At 39.6% G+C, this 25,223-nt stretch overlaps 1 protein-coding gene across 1 annotated transcript in view; it reads left to right on the forward strand.

Moving 5' to 3' along the window:
* kcnh4b (potassium voltage-gated channel, subfamily H (eag-related), member 4b) overlaps positions 1-25,223 on the forward strand; it is a 61,993-nt gene that overhangs the window by 26,283 nt on the left and 10,487 nt on the right. The window contains exons 3-11 of the mRNA XM_061709374.1: positions 1,481-1,612; positions 1,949-2,082; positions 11,966-12,206; positions 13,843-14,000; positions 14,863-15,064; positions 17,316-17,510; positions 18,368-18,567; positions 19,538-19,787; positions 19,877-20,091. Of these exons, the coding sequence (XP_061565358.1) occupies positions 1,481-1,612; positions 1,949-2,082; positions 11,966-12,206; positions 13,843-14,000; positions 14,863-15,064; positions 17,316-17,510; positions 18,368-18,567; positions 19,538-19,787; positions 19,877-20,091 (1,727 nt within the window). The remainder of the gene's footprint in view (positions 1-1,480; positions 1,613-1,948; positions 2,083-11,965; positions 12,207-13,842; positions 14,001-14,862; positions 15,065-17,315; positions 17,511-18,367; positions 18,568-19,537; positions 19,788-19,876; positions 20,092-25,223) is intronic.

Below are 25,223 nucleotides of genomic sequence, written 5' to 3' on the forward strand. Positions count from 1 at the left end.
CAAACTAAGACAAAAGAAAAAATGGAAATTCGTACATAAAGTCGTAGAATTACCAGAATAAAGTCATAATGTTGTAAGAATAAAGTCGTAATATATAATATAATATATAAATATAACTTCACAAGATATTCCTCATTTTAACACAGGGAGAAGATGCTCTTCCTGTTAGAGTTCTCATAAATTACCACTTTATTCTTGTAATATTACGACTTTATTCTCGTAATGTTACGACTTTATTCTTGTAATATTATGACTTTATTCTCGTAATGTTATGACTTTATTCTCGTAATGTTACGACTTTATTCTTGTAATATTACGACTTTATTCTCGTATGGTTACGACTTTATTCTATTACGACTTTATTCTCATAATATTACGACTTTATTCTATTACGACTTTATTTTCGCAACATTATGACTTTATTCACGTAATTTTACGACTTTATTCTCATTATATTATGACTTTATTCTCGTAATTTCAATTTTTTTTTGTCTTAGTTTGGCCCTAATACGCGTAAACTCCAACAAAATAAAAATTGTAAAAAATAAATAAATGTGCTTTTGCTCCATTTTTAAGCCTTCAATGTAAAACTGCTTTATTTTGCACTCTGGACCAACTTGGGTCACACATTCTACTGTGAGACTGTGTTGATCATGGGTTCTGAGGCTAAACGGATGCAGTGCAAACGCTGTCCTCTTTACTGCGTTCTGCTTACAAACACACAGACAAAGCTTGTGCAAAACCAGCAGCACAGGCACCGTATTACAAGCATATACAATATCTTTCTTCTCCCCTTATCTATACCAAACACACACAAGCACACTAGGGACACTGATGGAGATGTGAAACATTATGACGGAGCACCATTTCAGCAGACTGATGTGATGTAAAGTCTTCCATCTATGCTGTTCCTTCCTCCTTGGGCTTGTTATACCCAATAACCTGGCTTGCTCTTTCACTGTGCAAAATCCTAAAGAACATGATCCAAATGTAACTTTAATTTGATTTCTTCATTGATATGGTACAACATTCCCAACAAACATCCATGGTTTAGATATGGTTAGTGCTTGTGTGAAACTACAGGATTTGACGTACTCAAAAAAGTCAAGACCAGAGAAGCTATATATAGTCTCTTCTTGGGAGGTCAATGAAAGCCTCAAAAATGCAAAAAAAAAAGACCAAATAGAAAAAAGGGACACACAACCAAGAGGTCTAAACCTAGCAAAGAATACATAATGATCTTAAAATGATAAAGAGCATAAACAACACATGGCCCGAGGTCATTGATCGTGTGATGGTTCAGTCAAAGATGCAGATTCCTCTGTGTTACTAACAGATGGTGTTTATTACAGTTTCATTACTGAATTTACAGCTTTTAAAGAACTGTATCTGCATGAAAACACTTGTTTATTTCCCTTCAATGTCCAGAGGAGGACAGAAGAACATTTTTAATGAATGCGTGTTTCTGGTTTTGATCCAGGTGGGGCCTTCTGGTGTCTGCTGGACATTGTACCCATAAAGAATGAGAAGGGCGAAATGGTTCTCTTCCTCTTCTCATTCAAGGATATCACCGACATCTATGGAAAAGGACATTACAGCAGCAAGAGGGATGGTAAGCTACAAGCCACAGTTAAAAAAAACACCCCCAAACCTCTCATTATTTGCTTACTTTGAGCATGATTTACGAGCAGACCCCCAGTTTTCATTTTTCCTGTGCTCTCCAGTTCATCACTGTCACATAGTTGGATTTTTGGCTGGCGTGCTTTCACTGAACGCAGACACTGTTTTCCAGTAGAGAGACATTTTGTTATAATGCACTCAAATGAAAGTCAAGTACATGCCAGTTATCTACTTGTTGTGACAGAAAAATGACAGAAAAAAAACCATTTCAAATGTATTTTGACTAACCTTATCATGTAATTGATGTATCCTGATGTGGATGTGACAGTTTTAGAGGACAAGAGGCGCAGGAGGAAGAGCAGCTCTCACCTCAGCGAGGCCAGGAAGCGTGGACGCACTGTGTTGTACCAGCTAACCAATCATTTCTCAAGACGAGGCAAAAGAGACGTCGACATGGGTGGAGTGAGTACAGCTTTGTCACTCACACTGAGTTTTAATGCATTCTCGACTCATCCTCTAAAAAATTGTTCATTCAAGAGCCACTCAGACAAGCTGTGCCCTCATTCCTGAACCGTGGTGATGTTTCAGACTAAAAGATTAGTTTTTCAGGAGGAGAGAGGACTGTGAGGATTTCTTGACCCACATGTCTAAAATGTGGCTTGTCTCGTTAAAAAAATATGAAGAAAGAAAATATACCTTTTCTTTTCCATGGCAACAGGACCACACAGTATCCAAAAAAACAGAATTTGTCATCAAGCAATCATGCACACACAGAAAATAGAGTAATATAAATAACATATAAAACACTCAAGTGAATCACGGATAATTGCATTCCTGTTTTTTTTTTTAAACAAGGTCCCAGTTATTTTTCAAAGCTGCTGATTTGCTACCGTTCGAAAAAATGAATCCCATAGATTTGAAATGTTTGTCAGCCTTTTTAAGATGAGTTTATGATTTATTCCGTGCATTTGCCTCAATGTGTCTTTCAAGTGCATTTGTGTCTTTAAGCGATGTACCAGTCGCTCAATAAATCTGATCACGTGACCTTTGTCCAGCGTCAACCACTATAATTCAGGGTTTTGATGATTCCTTGTCAGTTATGTCAGCAATCATCTTCATGTCTTCCGTCATGCTTGTTATGGACCGAGAAGCTACTCGCGGCATCAGTCGGAGTTAAATGTGTCCACCTGAAACATATTAATCACCGCAGCACTTCTCCAGTAGGAGGCTCTTACCTGTTTGCTTTGTTTTCTAAATGGTTGTTTTGGGTGGAGGGGTTTTTGGAAGTGCAAATGGTAATAATTTTCTGTCTTTCACAATGTGGAGCTACATACCAAGGGGCTAAAAACAGTTCACAACATTTAAGCAGTTAAGTTAGCAGTTAGTTTGCAAGAACATTTTAAACAAAAACAAAACAAAGACTATAAGACACTTGTGTGACTAGGTATGGTAGCTGGCATTTCAAAATGAAAAACAAAAACAAGAGGCTTATGTGTGTTTTTAGAGAGGCTCTTCTATCTGACAAGTACCTGAAAGTAAAGCTCTTACTCATTTTAGCACCAAAACCCCCACAAATCACCTCAATATTTTTGCTTCCCTGGGGCTGATCTGCCCCAAAGAAGCAAAAAGATTATTTGAATTTGCAAAATCTTCTAACTGTATGAGAATCTGGAATGAAGGTTTCAACAAACATCTTCCAGTGACTGCTCAGATGTTATTTTCATATCCAGAGTTATGTTTTTTTGCCAGACAGGGCTAGCTATTCAACCCCCAAGAACACACCATATAATTGTCCCTATTATTGTGAATAACATCAAAACTGCTGCTGTAGTGTTCATGGGAATTACAGTATATACCTGAACATCACCCCCACCCACCTCACGGTGCTGCTGAAATCCACCAGGCCCCCTGCTAAGATGATTCACAATCTCTCCTGCTCACTCATGGCAGTGTTGCATAGAGCTTACGCAAACCTGGTTTATTAGCGCACACACATCCACACTCACACACCTTTACACAGGCAAGTGATGTCATGCAGTCTGTGGAGAACAAAGAGATGCACACAACACAGCATCATCACGCTCACAACCACATGCACCGTACTTTTCTATCAGATTTTATGCCAGAACTCTCAGCATGAGACACACTTTCTTTTTTCTCTCTCGCACACAACATGACATGAAATTCATGAGACAATATCTTCACAGGCAGCTCCCTGCAGTATCTCATTTCTTGTCCTTCTCACCCATGCACAGACTTTAACGCTTGTTAAAGTAGCTAGCAATGTACAAAAGAAGTACTAAACCTGAAGAACGAATAATATATACATGTGCAAAGAGACAAAAATACCAGTGATGCATTTAGAGAGAGAAGGTTATTGCACTTTTAAACTGTACTTGTGAGTGACGTGAGCCATTACTTGAAGAAAAGCAATTTACAAAAATGCTGACCATAAAATATATATATATACACACACAATTAAACAGAGCAAATATACAGGTGGTGCTTTCAGAAACCAGGTTATTGCACTTGAATGACTAGAGTTGGCTGTTGAGTGTGATGGCTGTGGGGATGAGGGACCTGCGGTAGCGTTCCTTCTCTAGCGGGGGGAGCAGTCTTTGACTGAAGGAGCTGCTGCTGCTCCCACGGTGTCAGGTAGGGGGTGAGAGGGTTGTTCATGATGGAGTTCAGCTTGACCAGCATCCTCCTCTCACCCACCTCCTCAGCAGAGTCCAGAGCACAACCAAGAACCGAGCCAGCCCTCCTGACCTGTCACGTCTGGTGTATGGTGTGGACCCAAACGCAGGAGAGCAGGAGGCAGGAGTTGCAAAAACCAAGGATTTATTCCAGAAAAGGCAAAAACACAAAGCGCTGCTTGGCAGGATCAAAACAAACTAAACAGGGATCAAAAAACTTTAGCAGGAAAAACGTGGCAGGAAACACGGAGGACAAAACAGTACGGACCGACAGGGAACAAGGGAATGACAAGACCAGATATACTCAGGGGATAACGAGACACGACGAGACACAGGTGCAGACAATCAGGGCAGATGGAACACAGGCGGGGCAAAACAGAAACTGAAAGGCTAGGGGGAATGTCAAACCCTGACATGACCAGTCGGTTCAGTCTCTTCCTCTCTCTCTCCGAGCTCCCGCAGCTCCAGCAGACCACTGCATAGAACAGGGGTCTCCAACCCTGGTCCTGGAGAGCACCTATCCAGCATGTTTTAGATCTTTCCCTGCTTCAGCACACCATGATACAAGGAGCTGTGTCCACAACAGAACTGTCCGGACCTTGATGACGACCATTGATTAGAATCAGGTGTGTTCATGCAGGGAGACACCTAAAACATGCTGGATAGGTGCTCTCCAGGACCGGAGTTGGAGACCCCTGGCCTAGAATATGGCAGACGCTACCACAGAGTCATAAAAAGTCCTTGAGAGCTCCCTGCACACGCCGAAGGACCTCAGTCTCCTCAGCAGGTGGAGTCGACTCTGGCCCTTCTTGTACAGGCCGTCGGTGTTGTGAGACCAGTCCAGTTTGTTATTGAGGTGAACACCCAGGTACTGGTACTCCTCCAGGTAACACCCAGGTACTTGTACTCCTTCGTCTTGCTGGTGTTGTTGCGCAGATGGTTCCGTTCGCACCATGTGACGAAGTCGGCAATGACCTCTCTGTACTCCAGATCGTCCCCCCTGGACACACATCCCACGATGGCGGAGTCATCGGAGAACTTCTAGAGATGGTAGGAGTCCCTGTTGTGGTGGAAATCAGAGGTGTAGAGTGTGAAGAGGAACGGAGCGAGCACTGTACCCTGAGGGGCCCCCCGGGGCCCTGCGGGGCCCCCGTGCTGCAGACCACCACATCAGACACACAGTTGCGGAGCCTTACGTACTCTGGCCTGTTGGTGAGGTAGTCGATGGTCCATGCAGCCAGGTGACAGTCAACTCCTGCTTTCTCCAGCTTCCCCCTGAGCAGCGATGGCTGGATGGTGTTAAAAGCACTGGAGAAGTCAAAGAACATGACTCTCACAGTGCTGCCACAGTGCTGCCTGTGACCTGTGCATCAGGTACTGTAGATGACAGCATCATCCACACCGATGCCAGGCCGGTACGCCAACTGCATGATTGTGTTATTGTCTGTAATTAAGGCAAATATGTTGCTTGTAATTATTATTTTTTTATATATATTTTTATCACCCAGTGCTCCTACCTAAGTATTAAGCCTGGCATATACTTGCAGCTCAGACCGCGTACGCATCATGGCCGCCATGCGTATCCCGCATTCATTTGACACGTCGACGTGCACGTTCTCAAAAATACACTGAACGCGTACGCGACCTGCAGTTCTCGCTCTGGCCGTGAGTGGCGCTGGTCCCGGTCTGATACCAGCTGGTCCCGGTCAGATACCAGCTGGACACAAGTGACGACGCTGGCGCCGTTTCCTTTGCTGAGATCGCAACTAAAGCAATGTTATAATCTCCTACACATCATCCAATGGTGTCATGTAAACTTGTTTGTTGTTCTAATCTGCTACTGCTACTACCACTACTACTAAATATTTAATCACTTTTCCAACTGTTGCTCTGCTTACTGCCCCCTATCGGTCACCGCCGGTACGATGTGCTCTCCTCGCTTACTACACGAGCGACGTTGCGGTTGGTGGTGCACGAGAACGGACGCGAACACAAGCACCAACAGCAAGTATATCCCAGGCTTTAGTCCTGGGCGTTGCTCTCCCTCTGCCAACCCCGGGAGGGCTCTGCACTGAGCTCAAGCCTCCTTCTTGCTTGAGGAGTGACTTTTTTAACGTCTTATGTTCTATATTTTGTTCAGGCTATTTGCTAGCCTGTTCTTCTCGGCCAGCTGCAGACACTTACAGGTTTGACACAGAGGACAAGTTTCCGGGGGGTTAGACAATTATGCTGTGATTGGATACATGGCTGGTTGTCGCATGGACGTCAGCATTTAGCCTCGGGACCTTTAGTGATACAAAAAAGTTTGCAGTCAGCTTGAAATGATGAGATAAACTGATGCCTGGATTCAAATGAGCGTAAGTCAGACAACTGCAGAGGAGATGAGTCAGGTTTGGTGGCGAATCAAGTGCCTGTCAGAGCGGTTGAGGGATGACTTTGGTCCCGCAAGGATTTAACTCCTCTTAGGTACCTGAATAGGGTTGCCACCCGTCCCTTGAAATACGGAATTGTTACGTAATTTGGGAATTAAAAGTTGCGTTCCGTATTGGTTCAATACGGTTTGCGCTCCGTTGCCTAGTTAAGCCTAAATTATGGTTCTGCGTTAAATCAACGCAGAGCCTACGCCGTAGGGTACACGGCAACGCGCACCGTACGGTGTTGATTGAATTGTTTATTGATTTCATAATATACAGGACTGTCTCAGAAAATTTGAATATTGTGAATATTGTTCAATCAAAATTATAACAAATAAAGGCTTAAAATATCTTGCTTTGCATGTAAGGAGACTAGGTAATATATGAGTTTCACCTTTTAAGTTGAATATAAATTAACTTTTACACCATATTCTAATTTCCCGACATTCACCTGTATGTATGTTCTACATCTTGGCTGATGTGGATATACATACCATAGGAGCAGAGGCTATTTCAGTTGCTAGTATGGTTGGCTGTCTGTACAGTCATACAAGTTCAATGCTATTAAAGCACTTTAAACTTTAAATCAAAGCATTTTGTTTTTTGGTATAAAATAAATACATTTCTATGTATTTTAGAAGTTTTGGGGATGTCCCTTTTTTTGGTGCCTGCGCTGCTGAAATGGGTGTCCCTTATTTCTATTTCTGAAAGGTGGCAACCCTATACCTGAAGCCCCAGTGGTCGCACCTGAAGAGCGCAGCTTCCTCATAACCTCCACTGCCCAGACTACTGTATATCAGGTTTTTTTGTTTGGACAGCTCTTCTGATCATGTCACCATGATAATGGCAGATAACTGATTAGCATACTGAGAACTGATTGGTATATCAGCTCTCCTTTGTTGAAGGACATGGTTTAACAGTGACTATAAGCCTGCTGAGAACTATGGAAAAAATGGCTGATCTTTTAAACATTATTTGCAGAGAAGTATAAGCTAAAATAAAATGTTACTGTATATGCTTGGGTATCCTACAATTAATAAGATTTAGGGAAAATAATCAATCACAGTTATTTTAGTGCAAATAACAGCAACATTTTGGCTCTGCCATGATGTCCACTGCAGCTATGAGTTAGTTTTATCGTTGTTGATTAGACGTAATGCTGCAAAGCGATACAAAGTTGTTGCAAAGACACCCAGAGCAGAAGTTCAAAGTTATTCCGAGTGGCTTTTACTGATACTATGAACGTGAGACCATGAGAGAACTGCTGGTTTGATGTCATTTTAACCAGATAGTGAATAAAGCTTTGTCTCTGGCTACCATTTCCAGAAAAAAAAAATTGCTGTGTTTACTACAGTACATTGCATACTCTCTGTTTTCCATCCGTCACTCAAAGCTTCTTTTGAGCTTCATCTCTCAGGAGCCTGTGGTAGACTGTCTTAGTTCTGTCTATCAGTCTTACCCCCTTCTCTTCTACTCAAGTATTTTTCTTTCTGCAGCTTCTCCCTCTCTCTCGACAGCTGAAATGTGAAACCATTTTCAGGACTTTCATTTAAACTTTTTTTCTGTACTGTTCCTAAGTACAAATGTGGAACTGAGGATTCCCATCTCCTTAAGCTACAATTTGGAGGGACATGTTGTATTTTCTATACCATTAATGCAGCAGAAATAAAAAGCTAATATAATTTATGATAACACAATGATAAAGGGGACTATTTTTGCCTGATGAATATAGTGGCATCGTCTGGCTCTTACAATGAATATATTTACTCCCTTTGTAGGCAAACTTTGCTGATATCACGTTTGAAATTTTGAAAACAGCCCTTTCATTTGAGCTGCGATGTATTATAGAGTATTAAACTGTTGTTTCTATCATTGTTGTACTATTAATAAAATGTTCCCCATTCCTTCCTGGTTGTCTACGTCTCAGGAACAGTTAGCTAACAGTGTTCTCCTCTGCCCCCATATTGTGCAAGGCACATCTATTTTAACTAGATCTCTATTTGTAGCCCATTGCCTTGTCAAGCTAGGAAAACTTAAAGGGGAGCTATACCATTCCTACTACATATATAGGTACTCATATATATCTGAGCGCTGTAAAAATGTAAAAGACAGGTAGCTTCTTAAAGATTCAGTTATCTCTAATACAGAATTTGAATAAAAATCTGTTAACTGATGTCAGTAGTTGCAGGTTTTCAAATCACTGTGTGTAGCTCAGTTTCAGATCTGCTACACACTGCAAAACAAAATTGTTTACATATGTCTGTTCTGCCAAGTTTGATGCTGTCAGCCCAAGAAAGCGCCAGCTGCTGCAACCAAGATAAAGCACGCTGACGAGTAACTCAGACTTGATTTCACGCAGATCTGTTTCCCACGGGACACCCATTATAATTGTGTTTCACAGAAAGGAAATACATCTGCTGCATGGAGGCATTTATGTAGTGATGCAACAATAAAAAAAAGAAAAGAAAAAACATCTTTCCCTTAGTTATTTTAGTTTTCCTCCAAATATTTTTCACTCCTCACAAACTCACTAAGAAATGCACTTTCATAAAATGTTGTTGTATTGCTATTTAGATACATACAGTTTATATTCCAGAGACTAAGAAATACAGTTTAGTTATAGAAATACCAATTACCTATTTATTAGGATAGCTAATTAAGATTCCTCACGTTTAGTTCTATTTATCTAGTGCTATTTCTCATGCACTGTTCCCCATAAGCAGTCGCTCAGAATAATACAATGAATAATTAAAATGGCCTCATTTTGATTCAATTCAATTCAATTCAATTCGAATATACTTAATTAATCTGCAAAGGGAAATTAATTAAAATTGATGACAGTGGTCAAGGCCTTTCTGCTGGAGCATCCATTATAATATTAAATGTCTGGAAGCCATGAAACCCCACAGAATGAGACATTTTTTTCTTTTGGTAAAACTGTCCAGTGTTAAAGCAGCACTATGTAACTTTTCCACCTTAATATCATATTTCCAGAGTCATTGTGATGGTACATCAACTTCCAACAGGTTTAATGAACCTCTGTCATGGTCTATGTAACTTTGAGGAGCATGGTAGGAACCCTGCCACACTAAAAAACTACACATTTTTACAGCTTTGACTGCTTTACGGCATATGTCACTTCCCCCTCCTTCCTGATTCGCAGTCGAGACGAAAGCTGGGCGGGGCGTGGAGCGCAGAGCTCAGCAGAAGCTGGTGTCATGGCCCAAGCAGCGGAAAAACCAAGAGAATAAAAGTTTTATCGGAGGAGGCGAAAAAAACAGTAACAGGTTAAATGCCCGGACAAAAAAAAAATAAAAAAAATTTAAAAAAAATAAAAATAAATGCCCGGACAAGAATAAACATTGGCCCGGCGTTCACTCGCTGGCGTGAGCTGAAAGACGAGGAGGGATGTCCGACAAGAGAGACAGAATTGTTATGATACAAATGTAAATGTAGAGTTCTATGTTCAATAAGAATCAAAATTAGAATGTTTTCACATATTCGTCTTGGGTTCTAGTATTTTTAAAATTGTGCAGGGCTGATCTGCAAAATATAAGGAATGGGCATTCAGTTATTCACAGGTTATAAAGTATTTTTTTATTTTAAGTAAGTAAGTATGTTGGACTAGCATATGAGTTTGTAGGGCGCATTATCTCACTGAAACAGGACAGGGGGGCGGGGGTGACTCCACTAATAAAACCAAGTTGAGCTAAGTGATTTTCAACTTCGTCATATTATATTGTTTAGCCAAAAATAGATACATTACCTGTTCACTATCCATCCTGCAAACGACTGCTGAAAACAGAAAAGTAGTTTTGAAAGTCTGTCCCGTCTTATTTCATTCACTATCAAAACAAATACATGCGACGGGACAGGAGTTTTCCAGCAGTACAGCGCTGGTGCTCATGGGAAACGTATTGTTCTTTCTGGTAAAGCACTACCGCTTTTGACCAAAGGAGGCGCCAAACTCAACAAAATCTGAAAGTTACATTGTGCTGCTTTAAGCACTGGACAGCTCCCAGTGAGGCAGTGTTCAAAATTTCTTATTGGGAGCAATTTGAATATTACAAATAAATATAATTAATATTATTTGGTGTTGGTGTTGTTGTTGATGTTTTTAATGTACCGTCTGTGTCTGTGTGTACTGCAGCATTGTGGCCTTTTACTGCGGGAGACTAATAAAGTGAACCTTGAACCTTGAACCTTGTACCCGTATAGACAAATGTGTCATTTGTCCAATATTTTTCTTCCTTTTGTGATACTGGAAACTGAAATAGAATCAGTACATTTTCCCCAAGTCATCCAGACAGTTTCAGGTCAACAGCAGGTTAAGATTGAATTTGTTTTCTTCGTATATCTCTGCTTACCTGTTTTTGAGGTGGCCACATCGTTCATTGCTCATTCATTTCTTATTTTCATTTCCTTCTCACAGCTGTCAGAGGTAATGGCTATTTCTGCCACATAACAGCCTCAACATGGTTAAGGCTGTTATGTGACAAGTGTATGGTCTCACTTGGAGGGCTCTTTATGTGTAAACTGACTCCCCAACTCATCATCAATGCTTTTTTTGTTGCTTTTTTTTTCAACTTAAATGTAATAATGACTTAAATATACATACATTTAAAATGAACACCAGAGGATGGTCAGCATTACACAGAAGTTGCTCTTGTTTTTCTTTGATAGAAGAGTTCACCTGACTCTTTAAACACTGATGATATTTGGAAAGATGACATCCAGTCATGTATTTAATTATCAAGCACCATTGATGGTAATAAGTTTCCTCTCCACTGAACACAGTTCTGCGTCTGTCACATCGTTCTGTTCCTGTACAGACATTTAAAAGGCCCATCACTGGTTATGGGAGGCTGTCGAGAGCAGATTACCAGCAGCATTACAATATCTGTTTCACTTGAATTCCTGCCATGGTGAATCATCAGCGGTCAGCGCACGAGAGATGTTGTTGACATTTATGTTGTCTGTTTCTGGAAAATCTGCAGTGTCCATCTGATTATCATTTATTTTCACAGCATTCAACCTTGTGACCATCTGCTTATCAAATTATTCATTTATGCAGCTTGTCTAGAGGACGTGTACAATCGCAAACTTAAGCTTTAAATTCAAGAGACCATTATTACCGGACTTTGACGTCAAGCAGGCAAACCCCGTTTCTTACCCACTTCATTAGAAAAATGATACATTTTGTTGTGTTTTTACACTTTACTTGTTCTCTCACAGAGCATGGCTGACAAGCCTTCGATACCAGAGTACAAGGTGGCAGCAGTGCAGAAGTCACGCTCCATTCTGCTCCACTACAGCGTGTCAAAGGCCCTGTGGGACTGGCTCATTCTGCTGGCTACTTTCTACGTAGCTGTCACAGTGCCCTACAATGTCAGCTTCACGCCGCACGACGACTCCGTCACAGCTGCACGCTCCACTATTGGCAGTGACATCGCAGTGGAAATGCTATTTATTATAGGTGAGTGTTGGAACGCCTGATAGAAAAAATTACATGTGATGAGCAGAGGTGTCAAAAGTATTCACATTCATTACTCAGGTAGAAGTATAGATACTAGAGTTTAAAAATACTCCTGTAGAAGTTGAAGTATCAACTCAAGTTTTTTACTCAAGTAAAAGTATAAAAGTACTGGTTTCAAAACTACTTAAAGTATAAACGTAAAAGTAATGTAAGGGGGAAAAAAGCCATTAAGGACAAAAGCCATTGAAAATGAATGCATCTTAGTATAATGCAAATATATTAAAGAACCATATATGTGAACTATTGAGCATTAACATGTGTTTCAGAGAGCAGGAGATATGATGACTAGTTGCCTATAAGTATTGTAATGGTGCAAACAGTCAAACTTCAGAGGCATGTTATCATTTATCCTAACCTTTATTGGAATGTACATCCAAGTTTAGTTGCAGGAATCTGAGGGAACGGATGTAAGAACAAAACTGGACAAGAACATCTGAAACAACCACAACCACATTCACTCAATCCGGATGGAGCAATTTAACTGGATAGTTTTTTTTTAAAGGCCGAAATGAAATAGAGTAACGAGGCTGTTTTTAAAATGTAAGGAGTAAAAAGTACAGATAATTGCGTGAAAATGTAAGGAGTAAAAGTAAAAAGTCGTCTGAAAAATAATTACTCCAGTGAAGTATAGATAACCAAAATTTCTACTTAAGTAAGGTAACGAAGTATTTGTACTTCGTTACTTGACACCTCTGGTGATGAGATTTTACTTTTATATCTGTTTCTTTGTCTTTGCCACCGGTGGCAACATAAAAACAAGCACAAGCCAGGCTTCCTTTATCCCAGAAGGTAACCAGGTAACCTGGGGTTTTCTGTCCCTTCAGAATGTGTGACTCCTCTCAGTTTATGATACTCATTAAACCTCTAAAGGAAAGCCCCCACGGGGAAAGCACCCAAGGGATGAACTGAGATAAGTGAACTTGAATGTGCTCTAAAAGCAGATGAACAAGGATTTGGAGTTAATATCAAACTGCTAAGACCTTCAACTTGGTTTCAATAAGAAAAAAGCTTGAGTTTACTTGTCCCTGAAATGCTATTTCCTTAGTTACCACTCAAACTTTCCTTTTTCCTTTTTTTGATCCAAATGAAAAACAGATTGATTTCATATAAAGCACCAGAAAAAACTGTGTCAAATGCAAAAAAAGGCACCACCTCTTCAAATATTGACAGCTGGTATAACAGATGAGGTTTTGCTACATATAGTAAGACCACACATGCATGAAACTGCTTTTTATGTCCTCACCACAGTCTGACAGTTAGGTCAGATAATCTTTTATACAGCTTTCCTAAGCCAGAAGGATTTTTTGAAACTATGACATGCTCCAGCTGTTAAATCTTTTTTCTTCCCTTGGTTTTCTTCATTTTAACTGACGCTGTTGCTATTTTTACATTTTACACCTACATGTATTGGCGCCTGTTTTGGTACTTTTAAAAGTGTGGATTACGCCTGGTGTGATGTATATATCACACACTGGAGAAATCACTTCAAGAGTTACATCATAATACACAGTTTTGTCCTGAAATGGCTTTTATTCACCTCGGGGAAAAGTTATTATCTCTTTATTTGTATTTGCAGACATTATCCTGAACTTTCGCACCACCTATGTGAGCCAGTCAGGCCAGGTGGTGTATGAGGCACGCTCCATCTGCATTCACTACGCCACCACTTGGTTCTTTGTGGACTTGGTGGCAGCTCTGCCCTTTGACCTGCTATATGCCTTCAATATCACAGTGGTGAGTGCTACAGTACAAATTAATGCTTCTCCTTTTAATTCCCTTCTGCAGTTGTAGATATCAGTGAGCCAGACAATGACTTATTATTATATTTCACCGATACACCAAATTGGCCTGAAATCTGCTGCCTTGGAAAATACATTTCCAAAAGGAACTGTTGTTTGAATAGTGATTTATATATAGAAGACTACAAGCCGCAGGGACCCTTTTGAGTTATGCCTTGTGACTGAAAACAAACTAGTATGCGGTGTGTCTGACTAGTGTCTGACTTGGGGTTGTTGTTTTTTTTCTTCATTTTTTAAGCTAAACATTTGAAATTGCTCACCCCCTCCCACACACAACCCCTACACACATAGGTCTAGTTACAAAGTAGACTAATTGAATAACGGAAACAATGAGATAAATATAACATAACAGAGAGAAAAAAATAAAATAAATAAATAAATAGAAAAAAGGACAAAAAATATACATAAATAAATTAAAAACATAGGCAATTTGTTTTAAGATGAGAGTATAATGACAACTTAAAAAAAATGAAAAGAGGTAATAGAACACAAAAGGAGAGAAAGATTATTCCAATCTGATGGAGCTTTAAAATAAAATATTCTTTTACCAACCTCTTTTGAAATTCTAGGAACAAAGAAAAAAGGAAAATTCATATGTCTGAGTGAGTATGGAGAGTTATATGGAATCATGAGTTCTTTTAAATATGGAGGACAGTGAAAATAAACACATTTAAAAAGGAACTGAAGCCAGTGAAGGTCAAGTCAAGCTGGGCTATTCAGCTTTGTGCATGAAGAGTCAACATATTTTGCCTCCTTCTTCCATTTTCAACTCCTCAATGTCTCTTTGTCCTCCTCAGACCTCCTTGGTTCACCTGCTTAAGACGGTACGCCTCCTGCGCCTCCTTCGCCTTCTCCAGAAGCTTGACCGCTACTCTCAGTACAGCGCCATGGTGCTGACCTTACTGATGTCCGTGTTTGCCCTGCTGGCACACTGGATGGCCTGCGTCTGGTACATGATTGGACGTAAGGAGATAGATACCAATGAGACCTGGGAAATTGGTGAGTTTGGTTGTATTCTGAATTCAGAAGTCATTAGGGGTGTAACGATACACTAATCTCACGATACGGTACGATATTATAGCAGTATTTTTTTAACAACCTTGAATGAGGAACATATGACTGGAAAAAATTGTCTTTCATTTGAAAGACACAAAATACAAAACAATACTGTACATTTGCCCTATTGTTACAGTTTGTAATGCTTTATAACTGTTTAAGTTTTAAAGAGAAAGCCAGGCCAACCATTTTCCACAAACTGAACTAAAAGTAAATGTCAGGTTTGCATTATGCATCTTCAGTTTCATACAATAAAAATATTTTGCCACAAACTGAATAGTTTCTCCCATGTATGATTTGTCTTTTTTCTTTTCCAGAAATTTAACAACTAAAATTAAATAAATAAATAAAAGCAGATAAATACATACAATTTTACATCATAAAAAATATTGATTCATGCTCACCTTATAAGTGTAAGAGGATTATTTTTTATTATTTTTGTTAAGAAGGTTATTTTGGTAATTCATGGTTCATTATTTTATAAATATATTCTTTATATTCTGATGTAAATCAGGGACTATAATGACACTAGTCAGTTTATCTGTAGTGATTAGTCTGTTTTAGATTGGGCGGAGTGATACAGCACTAGGTGCTGTGTGGATGTTCTAAAATCCTACACTGTTGAGGGACATTAAAGTAGCAGCAGAAGTTGTCCCCGTGTTTATCCTACTCACGACCCCAAAAAGGTTTAATTTAATAAGGTATGGCTTAACTCTACACCAGCCTTAAAAGTTCAGAGCTCAAAACCCCCCAAGTAAGGTCAGTTAATATTAATAACCCAATATCGCAATACAGTTTGTCACCTCCACGACACGTATCGTGACGTTTTTGTATCGCGAAATTTCATGGCACGATATATTGTTACACCCCTGGAAGTCATGGAAGTTGCATGTTGAAACTTATTTTACGCTTCACATATTTTTTTTCTACTCTATTCTTCCTTTAGAAACAATTTTGCTTCATGTTGCTGTGAAAAAGTGAATTTCTTTCTTACCAGTATAGCAAACAGACATTCATGTTGTCCTCAGTGGGTTATAAATACTTATGCCTCACCTACTGGGTGTCTAGCTTGGCTCTGTGGTCAACAACATTCCCTATTCCTCTAATGAGAACTGTCTGAAACCAGATCAAAAGCAGAAGAAAATAGGTGTAGCAAGCAGCACCGAAAAAGGAAAAGAAAAATCATGAAAAATCTGAAAAATGTGATGGCCTTTAAATTGCTTCAGTAAAATTTGAGATTGTGCCGGATCAATACAGTTGCTTGTGTCAGATCAAAGAATACCAGCACGTTTACATCTACAAAATCCTTTTCTTTTTTTAAATGATTTTTACAGAGCTTTAGACAAGCAACAAGCATACTGTGACTAACTGTGCTGTCGAAGAAGAACATTTTAAACATCAAGTACCACCAGCTTTTATCATGTGTATGTGTTTGCAAATGTAAGTATTCACATTTATGCTAACATTTATGCTAATGCTTTTGCATATTTTTTCATCTCTAAAGGGAGGTGAGATTATACATTTATTATAGGATTAGGGTATACAGGACTGTCTCAGAAAATTTGAATATTGTGATAAAATTCTTTATTTTCTGTAATGCAATTAAAAAAAACAAAAATGTCATACATTCTGGATTCATTACAAATCAACTGAAATATTGCAAGCCTTTTATTATTTTAATATTGCTGATTATGGTTTACAGTTTAAGATTAAGATTCCCAGAATATTCTAATTTTTTGAGATAGGATATTTGAGTTTTCTTAAGCTATAAACCATGATCAGTAATATTAAAATAATAAAAGGCTTGCAATATTTCAGTTGATTTGTAATGAATCCAGATATGTATGACATTTTTGCATTACAGAAAATAAAGGACTTTATCACAATATTCTAATTTTCTGAGACAGTCCTGTAGATTATAAATTATAGATTATAGGACTTTATAGGTCTTTATTTACCCCTGGCGGGACTCATTGTTGTCTGTCTTGAGTGTGCCAGCCTCCTAACAATGCTGGCAACACACACATACAAACACACATACAGAACCAGGCATGGACTTTTGTTTCTGTAAGACAAGGTATTGCGGTATCATCCTGTCACTGATATCTGGCTCTGAGCTGATGAGAGATAAAGATGATAACAGCCAGAATGTTGGGATAGTCTGCTACCATGTTCTCCTGTCTGTGCTTTCAAGGATGGCTCCATGAGCTGGGCAAACGTCTGGAGACTCCTTACGTTAACAGCACAGTGGGCGGCCCGACGCTGCGCAGCTCCTACATCGCTGCCCTCTACTTTACCCTCAGCAGCCTGACCAGTGTTGGCTTCGGAAATGTCTGTGCCAACACTGATGCTGAGAAGATCTTCTCCATCTGCACCATGCTCATCGGGGGTACGTCTGACACCAGGTCGTCACTCTCCTCCTGCCTTCCTGGCATCACGGCGTCTCTGCTTGGCACGCCAGTGCTAGAAGTGCAGCAGGAACTTGGTTGATGTGTTTGGCTGGCCTTTGAGTCACAGCTTGCTGACGTCCCCGTCTCTCAAAAACAGATTATTTTAGCCGAGGCGGCAATTATGGGTGCAACAGCCCAGCAGATAATTATTATGTGTAGATTTTTACTGCTTGTTGGAACAGTGATGCAAACAAAGCTGTAATTTATTGTTCCTCATTTGTCAATCAATAACCTAACAAACTGTTGGACATATAAATGGCTGCTAAATATATAATACAAAATTATTCTATAGGCTTTTACTGTAGATCTGGATATTTCCTCTATTACAGTTTAATAAATTTACAACTACTGTAAACTGTCAGGGACGGTAGTTTGAGGACCCAGATGCAGGAGAGCGGGAGCCAGGAGTTCCAAAAACAGGGTTTTATTTAACAAAAGGACAAGAACCAAAAACGCTGCAGAGCAGGATTATCAAAAACACTAGAGCAAAAACCGAAATCCTGACAGGACACATGGAGGAAGGAAACAGTACGGACCGACAGGGAGCAGGGAAAGACAAGACCAGATATACACAGGGGATAACGAGACACAGGTGCGAACAATCAGGGCAGATGGAAAACAGGCGGGGCAGAACAGAAAACACAAACTGGGGGAAATGTCAAACTCTGACATAAACAACCAAATAAATAGCCATCAAATACATTTTCAGATTGCACTACTTCTCCTTTCCTTCCATTTCATGACTTGATATTATTATTAATGAATGTGATGCTGTTTGTCCCTCTCTGTATTACAGCCCTGATGCACGCGGTGGTCTTTGGCAACGTGACAGCCATCATCCAGCGCATGTACTCCCGCCGCTCTCTCTACCACACACGTATGAAGGACCTGAAGGACTTCATCCGTGTCCACCATTTGCCCCAGCAGCTTAAGCAGCGCATGCTGGAGTATTTCCAGACCACATGGTCTGTCAACAACGGTATAGACGCCAACGAGGTAGGAGTGCCTCTCGCTGTTATTATCATGTTATACCCAGTACTGGAGATGAGGGGGGGTGGCATCCCCCCCTGTAAAACTGCCATCCCCCCTTTCCATCCCTTATGTAATTTCATCAATGAATGTGGTTTTACTGCTATTTCAACATTTAGAGTCATCACCAGAAAAATAACTTATTTGACAATTTTCACCTGTTTCAAGTAAATTTTCACTTGAAATAAGTAGGAAAATCTGCCAGTGGGACAAGATTTATCTTCTCATTACAAGCAAAGAATCTTGTTCCACTGGCAGATTTTTCTATTTATTTCAAGTGAAAATCTACTTGAAACAAGTGAAAATTGTTGTTTTTTCCAGTGATGACTCTTGTTTTAAGTGTAATGAGATTTTTTTTTACTAAAATGAGACATTTTAACTAGAAATAAGACAAATATTCTTGTTAGGATTTTGAGTTTTTGCAGTGATCCATTCTCCTTATCCTGTGAAGGACAGAGTCATATTGATAAGTCCAGAAAACTGTTTTTTATTGTTGTGTTTTGATGTATTTGATGTAAGCCCAGTGGATATTTAAAGCTTACAGAAGGCTGCATTTAACTGCTGCTATGTCATTCCTGCAGTATTTCTGCAGGTGTTTTGGTCAGTGCTATTATTTGTAATATATTATATTATTTGTAATCAGCACAAATTATCTGTCCCAATATGATAAAATCCACCATCCCCCCTGATTTTCTTTTACAACTTGAGTACTGGTTATACCTCTGTGCGCAGTGTCATTTTAACAATGAAATCTGTTGTCAAAGCATTTGCAACCCCGCGTGAAGCTGTAATTATTAATCATTTTGTAAGACACATGGCTGTCTATACACCATACACTGATATCTAATTGAAAATGAAACAAGTGTAACTGCTGGCAACACCGTCCACTCCTTAATTATCAGTGACACACTTCATTACATCTGTCACACTTTTGCAGCTCCTGCATGACTTCCCAGATGAGCTGCGGGCCGACATTGCTATGCATCTGAATAAGGACATCCTGCAGCTGCCGGTCTTTAAGGGGGCCAGTCGCGGCTGCCTCCGCTCACTCTCGCTTCATATCAAAACCTCTTTCTGTGTACCTGGGGAGTACCTGATCCGTCACGGTGACGCACTGCATGCCAACTACTTCGTCTGCTCCGGCTCTCTGGAGGTGCTGAAGGATGACATGGTGCTGGCTATATTAGGTCTGTATCATGGCAAACATTTCTGCATGGTGTTAAAGGTTTTTATACGATCAATTTAGAGCAAGAACATTGATATATTGGATTTTCAGGAAAGGGGGACTTAATTGGATCTGACCTCCCCGGAACCGACCAGGTGATTAAGACCAACGCCGACGTTAAAGCGCTCACCTACTGTGATCTGCAGTACATCAGTGTGCGCGGCCTGAGAGAGGTGCTGGAGCTGTACCCTGAGTACGCCAGCGTGTTCGCCTCGGACATCCACAACAACCTCACCTATAACCTGCGTGAAGGCAGCCAGGGCGAGGTACTGTTTACACACAACACACAGAAATACAATCAGAGACGTTTTATAAACGAGACCCCCCACTACGGTTGGGTTTCCTGTATCTGTGTCACGTGGGTTTCCCCACTGCCCCTTTAGGAGACTAACAGCAGGTCCTGAGTCTATTGAGTCCTATCGGAAAAGTGAACGTGAGCACAGATTATTACCAATTCCTTCGCCCCATAGTAACCTAAGTAAATATGGGACCCATTTTTCAAAAGCCACAAACCTTCTGAACATTCTGACACCAAAATGGCAATTTTCAGACCGACAGATTTGGAGAAAATGAACTTTGTTTGAGACCTGTCTTTGTCTGAGCAACACACTCTGTGTGGTGTTGATTCAGAGATTCAGAGTCGTCGGTCACTGCAGAACTGCCAAAGTCATTTTCCCATTGGATAAACTTTAAAACTAAAATAAAACTTGCTTCTTTGCTTAATAATACTGTTATTGTTATTATTGAAGTCTTTTTGGAAGGGAAAAAAAGAATATTAGACTGATCCGATGATCTTGTACTGGGTTGATAGACATTAAGGTAGCAGATAAAAAAAAAGAGCAGCAAAATAAGGCGCAAATATTAAAGTTGTACTGTATCTAGTGTTCCATCCACACACACACACACACACACACACACACACACACACACACACACACACACACACACACACATTAACAACACTTCCAAAACGATGTGGGGAGAGGGGCGACCACGCCCACTTAGGAGACAGGAAGTGGATACCATTTCATACTATTGGCAGAAACGGTAATGCGTGATCTTCTGTATAGAGTATCTTTGATACAATGATATGTCCTGCATCTGTCTTTTCATTGTGTTTAATTCATTCTCTGACTTACGGGTAATTATTATAACCTTAATTCAGCATTGTTATACCTAACAGCCATCACCTAAGATCTTACCCACTAATGTATCATAATGAACATATAGCTCAGGGAAGCATTAGTGATAAATGGCCTTCTTCCATGTGCCATATGGTGCTCTTGGATGTACTGGTAGTTCAGAGTATCATCATTTATGTATGAAATCATTTCTTCCAATAACTCTTTACAACTAGGCTGTGTAGCTGCATTTTGATTGGCCAACGCTGCCAAGGCTGCCAATTTTGTTGGTTCAAGATTTGTTTAACTGACATATTTGATGCATATGGTTACATGTTTAAACTCTATTGCATGGGAGACTGAAGAATGTAAAAGCAATGCTAAATTTGTCTCTAGATTACTGCATCACAGCACATTTCCATTCACTGATTCTTCTGCATTTGTCTGACTGTGGAAAAGTACAGACTACATGTCGAAGAACGCCTTTGTGTCCTCTCACGTACCTTTCTCCCTCACATTGACATCCGTGCCTCCTAAGGAGCCTTCATCGCTGTACTTGACACTTGTTCTGCCACAGCAGCCAAAAGCCAATTACCATGAGTGGGTACCCCTGTCAGACAGCCATATCACTTCCCCAAAGCATCGCAGAATAATATTACACCCAAGCAGCAATCATTGAGGCACTGGCTGTTATCTCTGACACATTTTTAACAATGTATTGTATATGTATGCTGAAGATACTCTATAGCCTGGGTAAAGGAAAAAGTGTCTTACGTAATCAGCAATGCTAAAACTATCAATAAACAATATGCAAGCAGTTAGCAACTACAAACGCCAAACAAACAAAGCGGCATTGCTTGACATCTTGTTGAACTGTACAATCAAGATAAAATGATTGCAGAATGTGACATGTGACTGACAAACGTGATCATCATAGTTCAGCTGTCCTGCTGCCTCAAGTATGTCCACCGCTCTTTGGTTTGGAGGGTTTTGGCCTTTGTTTCTAATTAGTTGAATCATTTCTTCTTCTTTATTTTTTTATTTGGAACACAACGCGCAAAACATCTGTGGTGGTCCATTTAATTAGATGAGATCTTTTTGTCTGTCGGTCCTAGGGGAAGCCGCTTCAGCTGTTTTAATGAGGGCTTCCAAAGCCAAATGATCATGATTTATGGTTGAGTTTGGTAATGACACAAAAGGGACAAACCTGGCTCTTCACAAAATGTGTGCATACTGTACATAGCCATTAGAGTTGTAGCCTTTGAGACACGTGCTGCCCTCCGCCATCAGTCTCTGCCATTTGTAGGTGGAGCATAAAGCAAAATAGGCAGTTTTCAAAACTTCAAGCTTGTTTTGTTGTTGTTGGCAGGCAGAGGGCTCCCAGTTTGTTTGTCAGCTATGTTTTACTAGCAAGAAATATGCAACTGTCTTGTCTGAAAAAATAATAATTATTATAATAAAATCAAATCTACTGCCATTAGTGGTAGGGTTTCTGAGTTCAGTGGGAGATGACTTTCATTGCTGTTTTAGTCTTTGATTTAGATTTAGGCAGATTTGGCTGATCCCAAGCACTAATGTTTCACTTACTCACAGCATTTGCCCAGAGTTCATCCTCAAGCTCAGAGCCTCAGAAGTTCAAGGAATGATCAACAAGCTATCTGGCTACCAGGTTCTACAACCTCACCTTATACAACTACAGAGCATTCACATCCTCACAGTGGGGCGTTGGAGCAACTACACCTAAAACAATCAACTGTTCCAACTTGAAACTGTTCAATGGCTATTTTTGATTATTTTATTAAAGTCAATTTGAATTGGGTAATTCATAGATTTGTAAGTGAGAGTAATGAGAACTGTCACCAAGATCCACTTTTCTCATTGGTTTCATCAATTGTTATAGTGATTATAGACACGGTTATTAACACATTTTGAATGAACACAGTTTGGTACATTTTTGATTTGATTTGATTTGATTTTTATTTGTCTCAAACCAACCCAGTCTCACATAAAAACATACCCTGCCTACGTTGGTCCAAAGTGCAAAAACGTAGAGGGGTTACAATAATAGCCCTTGAATTGTATAACTGTTACATTTCTCTGACTGGGTTGCTCAAACATGGACAAGGATAACAACAAACGGTATATATAATAATATTTTTTTTTTAAATAGCGCATTGCGATGAAGTGCAAGTTCAAGAATATATATATATTTATATATATATATATATATATATATACATACATATACATACATACATACATACATACATACATACATACATACATACATACATACATACATACATACATAATACATAATCATAATCCATAAATCAATGCAATCTAACATTTAACTTTAATATGAATGAATATAAATAAAACCCACATTACAAACATGCTAACTAAATAAAATCCTTTCTAAAAAATGATAAGATTAGCTGTCCAGTTCTTTGTAGCTGGACAAGAGTGTTTGTATATACTTATTTTTAAATTGTTTTGAGTTAATGCACATTTTCATGTCCTCATCTAGTTTGTTCCACAATTTTACAGCACAAACAGATATGCACATACTTTTCAGAGTTGAATGGATGGTAAGCTGTTTAAAATTACGATTCCCTCTTAAATTGCATGTTCCCTCTTTAACCAAGAACATTATTTGGATGTTGCTTGACATTAAACATTAAATGATACATTCTCATTGTCAGGTTTAGAGTATTTTTATATTATTTTACATTGTTTGGTTTATGCTGCAGTACTGTTGCTTATTTCTTATGAGGGTATGTTTAGATATAATTGGGAATGTGCTGTCCTGGGCATAGAGGGAAGGTCATCCCGCCACCGGCGCTACAGCCGTGAATCAAACGTTGTTTAACTTTAATGACCATGTCACCACAGGTAGCGTTCAGTAGTCAGTGGTCATGGAGTGCAAAGATCTAGGTGATCAGACGAGAATTATGGGGATCAGCAAGTTTATAATGGCCGCCAGTCGGGGATGCCAAAAATAAAATAAGAAATACTGAGACACGAGCTGGAGTTCTTGGCATGTCTGACAGCATGGTCAGACTACATCACTGTGAGGGATGATATTTGCTGTATTTTTGTTCGGTCATGGTACCAATATATAAAATTATTTGAGTCATGTTTTATTCTTTCAAATTATTGTCAGTTGAATTATGAAGTATGAACTATATATTGCTCCTCTTGTGTTTGATTCAGACTGAGTAATGGGATTGACTGGAAGAAGCTGTGTGTTGCTGCTCAGTGGACGTACAGCTGAGCTGTGAAAACATGGGGCTGCAGCTGTCCCCGTTTTGATATTAATTGATAGTTAATGCTGGCAATATACAAAGTGTGACCCTGCTATTGTGATGGATGATAGACACCTCCTCGAGTCCTGAGTCAGGATAAACTGACTTTATGTAATTATATGTGCCTATCTCTTTTGGTTTTTAAAACCAAACATCTTAAAATATATTTGTAAATGTTACAAAACACCCTAATACGCCTTCTCAGTTCTCTAACAAATGTTATGAGGCATTTAGTGACTGAGAAAACTCCAGTCACACTTTGACAAGGGTACTATTTTTAGTAAACTCTTTGCTTATACAGTATGTGCAAATACTCACAATTAAGTCGCCCGTAAGCCTACTTTGCTATGTGGGGAGTTTGTGGCATCAATGTAGCGTCATTTGGCACCGACATTCCATGTTGTCTGGATAATCATTCAATTTTCCTTCAGGGTTAGTTTGTAGTTTTCCTTATGAGGAGAGTTCGTCCTCCACGCATCCTCATTCTCTTTGCCTCCTACATCCTCTGAAGCAACATAACATTCAATTTCCTTTTAATATAAGATTTTAAACTCAGCATTGTAACTTCAGTAAAGGAATGGAATCCAGAAGGCTGGATTGCCGGAGCAACGTATTCTGGTTTGTGCTGTCACATTAGGCCATGTTGTCAGGCACATTTTTCACGCATGAAGGGAGGCTTCACGCCTCCACAGTTTCATTTGGCACCCAGCTGGTTATAATGTTATGCTATCCTAATTTCTCCACACTTCAGCAGGAAAGAAAAACAACAAAACTTTGGCAGGAATCACAACACAATCACGTGTTGGGAAAACATTCGGTGAGCGGTTCAGCTTGCGTGACAAAGACCAACCAAGGGCACTAAAATCGTGGCACAAATGAATAAAACAGCAAATACAAGGCTGATTTTTGTTAATGCAGAGACATTTAGATTTTAATAAATAAGGGAGAAAGTTAAATGAGTAACTGCAT

This window comes from Cololabis saira, chromosome 19 (genome assembly GCF_033807715.1).
Source record: "Cololabis saira isolate AMF1-May2022 chromosome 19, fColSai1.1, whole genome shotgun sequence".
Taxonomy (NCBI): Eukaryota; Metazoa; Chordata; class Actinopteri; order Beloniformes; family Belonidae; genus Cololabis; species Cololabis saira.